The 8,651-nt window shown below is 41.2% G+C and overlaps 1 protein-coding gene across 1 annotated transcript; it reads left to right on the plus strand.

Annotated features, from left to right (window-relative positions):
* Nucleotides 1-283: 283 nt before the first annotated feature.
* Nucleotides 284-4,012, plus strand: LOC149827395 (multicopper oxidase LPR1 homolog 1-like). Its single transcript, XM_090018503.1, has 4 exons — nucleotides 284-409; nucleotides 1,038-1,319; nucleotides 1,867-3,327; nucleotides 3,959-4,012. Exons 1-4 carry the CDS (start codon nucleotides 284-286, stop codon nucleotides 4,010-4,012), a joined length of 1,923 nt encoding a protein of 640 aa, XP_089874629.1.
* Nucleotides 4,013-8,651: the final 4,639 nt, after the last annotated feature.

The raw sequence follows: 8,651 nt of genomic DNA on the forward strand, positions 1-8,651 counted from the left end.
AAATTTTACATGACCTACCTATTGGTGGCCGTCTTGGGCAACATGATTTACGATGCTTTTGAGCAAAAAGTAAAGTTTCATCTTATACTAATTACTTCCTGTTTGCTTCCACCATCGTTAACATTTGCTTTCTCTTAAGCTTACTGCACGCTTGACTCTTCATGCATAAATTAAAGCATGTTTGAAATGCTTGATTCTCACGCCCATTTTCCAGTGAAAATGTAGACCAATCTTAGCATTTTTATCGGATGAGTAGGATTGAATGTAGGATGGAACTCAAACGATGGGATCTGTATTCCTTGTCCCCAACATTGCGCTCTGCTCTCATTGTAATATGCTAGCGTATCCCACTTTTCTGGATAAGTGGGCGAGCCTAAACCCCATTAAAAAAGATAAGGATCAGATAACAGTAAAATAAAGAAAAAGTGATATCTTATGTTTTTTGTATTTTATATATTATTATTATTATTTGGATGATTAGTAGTCTTCTTCGGGTAACGACTTCTTGTTTGCCTGGCACAGAAACCAGAAACACACGAAGCACGAAGCTTTTCTACGGGTCCTACCATGAAGAGCAGATCAAGTGATCTGACAAATCACCTTTAGAAAAGTGATTTGGCATCCTCACCATCCACAATGTACACAAGGACCATAAATCAATGGATAGTGAAGATGTGAAATCACTTTCTTAAAGTGATTTGACAGAGCACCTGATCTGCTCTCGCCACCATGGCTACGCAAACACTGCTTTATCTTTCCTTGCAGAAAGAGAGTTATTTTCAACTTTCTGAAGAAAGCTTTTCCATTGGGGCGGGGGGTCCAATTCTGTCTGAGTGGGAGAAGATTTAGCATAAACACTAGAGGGAGTCTTCTTCCGCTGCACACAAATGCCTCCTTGTGAGGTAAACTTTAGGTGGGATCATTGACACCTCTTTCCAGACCTACTAAATTAAAGTCGCCCGCACACTCAGTGAAAGTTGAACATGGGACCAGGAGTTTGTTCTTTGTTACTATTGGCTTTTGTATTTTATTTATAGGTCATTTCATTCGCGACTTTGTCAGGTAAGAAAATTGAAGCAGAAATGTGGAAGTTGCTACTTGCCGGTCTTCTGTCCCTCAGTTTTCTACATGCAGTTACCGTCAGCGGTCTTGCTCCACCACCACCGGCAGTCTCCGCAGCTCAGCTGCTTCAGGTGGCCGGTTCCCTCCAGATGTACGTCGATGAGTTGCCGGACATGCCAAAGGTCTACGGCTACTCCCTACTATATGGACGCCCAAAGCCAGCCGGTGTCACCATAGGCATGTTTCAAAAGAAATGGGTACAAAATCTTACCATGCATTTTTTATTTTCAAGGGCAAGCTGGTGTCAGGCAGACCCCTACAGTTATACAACTATATATACCATTGGGTTTTGAGCCTGCAACGTTTCACCACAAGCTGACGTACACTAGCTGCTCCTATCATTAGGTTCTAACGAACACCTCTCTCTTCTGGATGAAAGAGGTTCCTCTGTTTGTGTGGCCACAGTGGAGCCCGCAGATATGCTTGGGGCCCGAACATGCGGAAAGGGTGCATTTGAAGCTCCAGACCAATGTTGTCAAAATCGGCCTGAATCCGGTGGTGTTCAGATCGAATCTGTCCAAAGACGATTAGAAAAGGACAGATTCAATTTATTATTTTAATATTTGTAAGGAGGTTAAATTTTTATTACTGTTCACAAAAAAACAAAGAAAACGTATCCGTATCTCGAGTCCACATCATACCTGTGACCCTTCCAGTATTCATGTGACAGTGCTAGCCTGTTATCGCACCCAAGTTTTGCTAATTACTACAGCAAGCTTAACTCTTTCGAAAGTGTTGATGCAGAAATTCCATAGAGATCTACCAGACACCACTGTGTTTGCATATGGGACCTCAGCAGCCACAGCTACCGTGCCGGGTCCGATAATCGAGACCATCCAAAACGTACCAACCTATGTTCGATGGGAAAATCACTTACCATTCAGTCACATACTCCCATGGGATCCGACGGTCGCCACTGCGATACCGAAAACAGGTGGCGTACCGACAGTCGTTCATCTCCATGGCGGCATCCACGAACCACAGAGCGACGGCAGTGCCTTGGCATGGTTCACTGCAGACTTTAAAGAAACCGGACCCAATTGGACAAAAGCCACCTACACATACCTGAACGACCAGCAACTACCGGGTAACCTTTGGTACCATGACCATGCACTGGGCTTAACCAGAGTGAACCTCTTGGCTGGTCTCATTGGTGGCTATGTCATTCGCAATCCTGCTATAGATCAAAGCCTGAATCTACCCTCCGGTCAGTCCGACCGTCTGATCATGATTTTCGACCGGAGCTTCCGTACCGACGGTTCGCTCTACATGAACGACACCGGCAGCTACCCGCCTGTTCACCCCCAATGGAAGCCAGAGTACTTCGGTGATGCCATAATAGTGAATGGCAAGGCCTGGCCCTTCATGAATGTTCAGCCAAGAAAGTACCGGTTCCGGATCACCAATGCCGCCAACGCCCGGTACTTCAGTCTCTCCTTGAGCAATGACCTCTCTTTGGTTCAAGTAGCCTCTGATTACTCTTACCTTCCCAAACCAGTCACAGTGAAAACCATAGTGCTATCCCCATCAGAAACTGCTGATGTGATCATCGACTTCTCGATGTCGACCGGAGAGGTCCTCCTGACAAATGCTGCTCCATACCCATATCCATCTGGTACCAGTCCAATTGGTACTATCAACGGCAAGGTCATGAAGTTTGTGATACAGCCCCGGAACGTGTCGGTGCCAGACCGCTCCACGGTTCCGGTGAGCCTCATTGCATATCCAAAGCCAGTCACAACAGGCGTGTCGAAGACGCGATACATTGGCCTGTATGAATATAGTACTAATGAGATGATAACTCATTTGTACATCAACGGCAAACGGTTCGAAGATCCGGTGACGGAGACACCGGCCCCCGGTAGCACGGAGATTTGGAAGGTTATAAACCTCACACCAGATGATCACCCTTTGCATATACACCTGGCACTGTTTCAGGCCATAGAGCAGAGGGGGCTAGTGAATGTGAGCCAGTTCACTGCGTGTATGAATGCCACCTATGATGACCCCATCTTTTGCAACATCAGCAGCTATTTACAAGGCCCATTTGTTCCTGTCCCAGCCAATGAGATGACATGGAAGAATACAGTCAAGATTGCCCCTGGAAATATGACAACTGTTGTGGTGAAGTTTGGTTATGTTCATAAGATTGCATCCTATCCATTCGATTCGACAGCTGAGCCGGGTTACGTGTACCATTGCCACGTAAGCATCTGCAATTCCCCATCTCAGGTTTAAAGGGCATATCATGTTTAGGAGGATCAGGGAATTAACGCCATGTTGGTGGGACCAAAACATGGTTTTGGAGGTGCCAACACCCTCCCCATTTGAAATAGGATGAGTTCCATCATACATTCAATCCTAGCCATACAATCAATGACTAAATGGTTCTGCTGGATGGCTAGGATTGAATGTATGATGAAACCCATCTTAATTCAAATGACGGGATCCGTTTCAGGGTTTGATTTTTTTATTTTTTTGAAAAAACACTCGGTTTGAAATTTTGATGCCAGCTTCAGGGTAAAACCAGGTGCTAAACTTTGGGCTCCTCATGGGCTTAACCTGGGCTAATTACGTTGGCACATCATCGACTCTCTACCAGAGCTGGTGATACACCAATCACAGCGGTACATGTCCATGTGCCTTGGTTTTGTCGATACAATATATATGTGATGGTCTCATCGCCTGCTCTATGATATAGAGCCGATGATTGGAACTTCCACACCAATCAATGTTGGATTTACTACAATTTGTCTTAAGCAGTATGCGTCTACAATAATCACTATGTAATGTCGCTTTGACATGGTTTCTCCTTTTAATGTTGTGGTGGATGCAGATTTTGGATCATGAAGACAATGCTATGATTAGGCCTTTGAAGCTGGTTGGGTAGAAGGAAGATGAGAGCGATATTAGCTAAAATAAGTTGTAGTTGTGGTATGGTGATTACCATGCATACTGTTATATTACGTACTGAGATTGTGATGTGGTACTATATATATCCACCCGAGGTGAAAAGTACCTACTCTTGTTTGCAAACGTTTAAATTAAATTGCAACTTACTGGATTGGAGAGAATGAGAAAGAAATTCTGCATCAAATATAAATTTTCTTTTATATTTTATAGAGGGGAAGCCGTGATTCCGGTGGTGAAGCACAGGAGAGATTCATTTTTTGTCATATGGCCCAAACCCAAATGTGTGGTTAAAACCCCTTGCCAGCAAATTGAGATCAGGTGCAATGTAATTACACAATTTAAGTGTGCTGCTGCACCTGATCACCCACCTGAATAAGGCCACCCACCCCATTACCGTGGAGGATCCTGTGATCAGACCGAGCACTTTGCAAGGTACTCGGTCCTTTTAAAGGAGGTATGGCAGTCAGTGAGTGGGCCGAGTACAGTTGCAAAGTACTCGGCTGATCTTCTGCAGCCCATTACATAGTGGATTTTGCCAAAGGTATTGTTTGACTGGGTTCAAGTCGTGGTGCTGATGGTCCATATGTTTTTGGAAATATCAGTTTGGGTTAGGTAGACCCCTACCAGTTAAACAACTATACCATTGGGTTTTCAACCTGCAACGTTCCAACACAAGGTGACCTGCACTAGACCCCTATCAGTTATACAATTACACCATTGGGTTTTGAACCTGCAACGTTCCAACACAAGGTAACGTGCACTAAACCCCTATCAGTTATACAATTATACCATTGGGTTTTGAACTTGCAACGTCCCAACACAAGGTGACGTGCACTAGCTGCTCCTACCAAACAAGCAGAGCCCTCGTTGGTAGATAAGGACACCTTCCTGGAGACTACAAAAGTGTTTGTTTCTGATGTTCAACCTACGTCAAATTTTAAGCTGTTCTCAAGAAAGACCATGTGTAAGTACATGTGAGACAACACCCAGCTGGATGTCTTGGTGTGGAGCAAGTACCAGCCTTGTTACTTGAACCGTCAGATAATCAATCTCTCTTGTCAACTTGGGGTTAAAGATGGCATCTTTGAAATGAAGCAGAAGTTGGTATCAGGTGATATAGAAAATCAGCCTGATTGAGCCCACAGTTTCAATGGGCGAGCCATGGGCTAGGGTTTTCCTAATGTACCAGCCTGAATCGGGCTTTTGGTCCAACCCATCACCGGTCAACGGCCCAGTCCATTAGCAGGCCGGGCCGGCCTATTGCCCACCCCTCCGCTGAAGTGTGCAATGTGATTGCACCTTATTTGCCGTCGTTTCTCCCTTGGCTAGCATTCATAAAGAAGAAATTAAAATATAATAATCATGAAATAAATCACTCTCAGTGTGATCTTAAGTCACTTTTAGAGCAGGTATCAAGTCAAGATCATAATTATTATTTGCTTAAAAATTTGCAAAATATTTCCTGTTTATTTAACCTAGTGGGTCGTTGAGTATATATGCCAGGTGTTGAATTTCCATGTTATTTTTCTATTCCTTGGTAGCCCCCTAATGTTATCGTGACGGCAGCGACTATGTCATAGATATGTCGTGTAAAAAATCTCTCTCCCTGAATTCTTCTCTGTGAAGAATGTACATCTCATCATATATATATTTTTTTAAGTTGAAAATATACTGAGAAATTTAGAAACAAAATAGAAAATGTAAAATACAAAAGAAAACATTTAACAATAAAATGAAAAATAAAATCTCAAGTTATCATCACACTAAAAATGCTAAAATTTTGTATGATATGCGAAAATTATATAGAAGTTCTCCTGTGATACTCCAAGCTAATAAAAAACTTCCACCGTGTATGTGAAAAGTTTCTTCAACGTGTGGCATGGTAAAATTGTAGTCAAAATTTTCTCAACCAAAAATTTTTGGCATAAAGATCCAATTTTTGTAAAACAATTTATTACTTCCAAAAGTTGGCCCAACATTTATGGTAAATCTTTGGCATCTCTAGGGCATGTTTTCTTTCCGATTGAAACCTCTGAGTTTCCACCGAAATTCATGCAACTCCGTGTATTTCCGATGGCCCACCCCCACCTTTCCATGGAAACAGTTCTCGGAGGAGGTCAGACTTCTGTTCTAGGGAACACCGCTCTGCGGCAGCAGCACACTAGAGTGGGCAATGTGATTGCACCTGATCTGCCGTCCACGAATCACAAACAAGGTCTTCCACTGGTGACAAATTGCTTGTGCTAGTACAAGATAAAATCTTTGCACACCTATTTAGAAAATAATTGTACGACAGAAAATGCAAAGGCGTTGTGGGGAATTTCATCAGAATCTTGAGAAAAATAGAGGATAAAAGCCAAAAGGTACAGCACATGAAATAGCAAATAATACAACGAAAAGTAATACTCTGAAAATATTGCTATTCACGTATTTCTTTTTCTCTCTCTACACTACATTTAACATGAAGAAGTACCACTATTTAAAGAAGGCAAAGCCTTTACATAAAAATATGAAACTTGAGCTAAAAGTTAGGAAAGCAACCACAACGTACACAACTTTTGAGATTCTACTAACAAAAAGTAAATCCCTATAAACTAGGAAACTAAAAATATGTGGGCTTTGAGTGCTCTTCAAGTCAAACGTGAGCATTGGATGCCCTACCCACTTCCTTCTACCTTGAGCACCAAGTCATACGTGGGCTTTGGATTCTCTTGCCCACGACCTTGAGCATTAACCAACATTTTTCTCCCTTAATGTGAAAGGCCTTGCACACCTATGGATTCTCTGAACATCAAAATTTTTTTAGATGACAAGTCTTTTGTGAAACCATCAACAACTTGATCATTTGTAGAGCAATGCTTCAGAACTACTTCACCTTTTTCCACTGCATCTCTTATAAAATGATATCTAAGCTCAATGTGCTTAATTTGTCCTACCATGAAAAGTAGGATTTTTAGCAATAAAAATTATAGACTTATTATCACAGCAGAGCTTAGTTGGAAGATTTTGTTCTACATGCAGGTCCTTCATAACACGCCTCATTCAGATTGCTTGACAGGTAGCAGATGTTGCCGCAATATATTCCGCTTCTGAAGATGATAGCGCTATTGAATTTTGTTTCTTTGAACACCACGACACAATGCCTGAGCCAAACCCGAAAGCAAAACCGCTTGTGCTTTTTCGATCATCCATTGAACCTGCCCAATCATTGTCAGTAAATTCAATCAAATTAAAGTCACTTACATGATTATAAAAAATTCCATAATTGATTGTTGCCCGTATATAGCGGAGAATCCTTTTTGCTGCGCCTAGATGTTGCATAGATGGATTGTGCATAAACCTTAAAATCATACTGACTGAGAATGCAATGTCTGACCGAGTGTGAGTTAAATACATTAATCCACCGACCACGCTTCCAAAACATCTTTCATTTGCTCTTGCCATTCCATCTTCCAAACTCAAATTTTCATTCGCATTCATTGGAGTTTCACAAACTTTGCAATTCAACATATTTGATTTTTTGAGCAGTTCCAAAGCATACTTTTCTTGAGACACGAAAATCCCTTCTTCAGATTGCACGACGTGAAGACCAAGAAAAAAACATAGCATCCCCAAATCTGACATTTCAAATTCCTTCATCATACTATGTTTAAATTCTGCAATAAGCTTAAATGAAGAACCAATGTAAATAATATCATCTGCATAGACACTTACAGTGAGCAAGTCATTCCCATTTACTTTGACATAGAGTGTAGGTTCACTATCACTTCTTTGAAAACCATTTTGGTGGAAGAATTTATCAAGGCAACTATACCATGCACGCGGGGCTTGTTTTAGCCCGTATAAGGCCTTTTTTAACTTATAAACTTTTTCTTTTTTTTTCTTTTAACAACAAATCCAGGTGGTTGGTCAACATACACGACTTCATTTAGAAAACCATTTAAAAATGCAACCTTAACGTCAAATTGACAAACTTTCCATTTGAATTGAGCTGCAATTGCAAGGATCATTCTCACAGTTTCAAATCTTGCAACAGGTGAAAATGTTTCAGTAAAATCAATTCCATATTTTGCACAAACCCTTTAGCATTTAACCTTGCCTTATATTTTTTTACATTTCCACCAGCATCATACTTGACCATATAACCCCACTTTACTCTAATTAATTCCTTTCCAGGTGGCAAGTTGGAAAGCTCCCATGTGTCATTCTTCTTAATGACCTCCATTTCTTCTTTTATTGCATCTATCCATTTTTTATTTGTGCATGCTTCATCATATGATGATGGTTCTAGAACAACAAAAGCAAAATCACATTTATAAATATCCTCTAGAGACCATACCTTTTTCGGAGGAGTGTCCACATCAAGTGTGGACTCAATATTTTCTGTGAATTCATCTCCCATACTTGACGTTTCTGGAGATAATGCTTCAGTAGTATGATTTGATTGCGATGCCACTTCATCAATTTGCAACTTCACGCTTTCATTGTTGGTCTATTCCCAACATGTTTTTTCATCAAAAATAACATCCCTTCTTATAATCAATTTTTTAGAAGAAGGATTATAGAGACGATATCCCTTAGTTTCATTACTATAACCAACAAAGATACACTTTTCA

This window comes from Nuphar pumila, chromosome 10 (genome assembly GCF_984573655.1).
Source record: "Nuphar pumila chromosome 10, dmNupPumi1.hap1.1, whole genome shotgun sequence".
In the NCBI taxonomy this organism is placed as follows: Eukaryota; Viridiplantae; Streptophyta; class Magnoliopsida; order Nymphaeales; family Nymphaeaceae; genus Nuphar; species Nuphar pumila.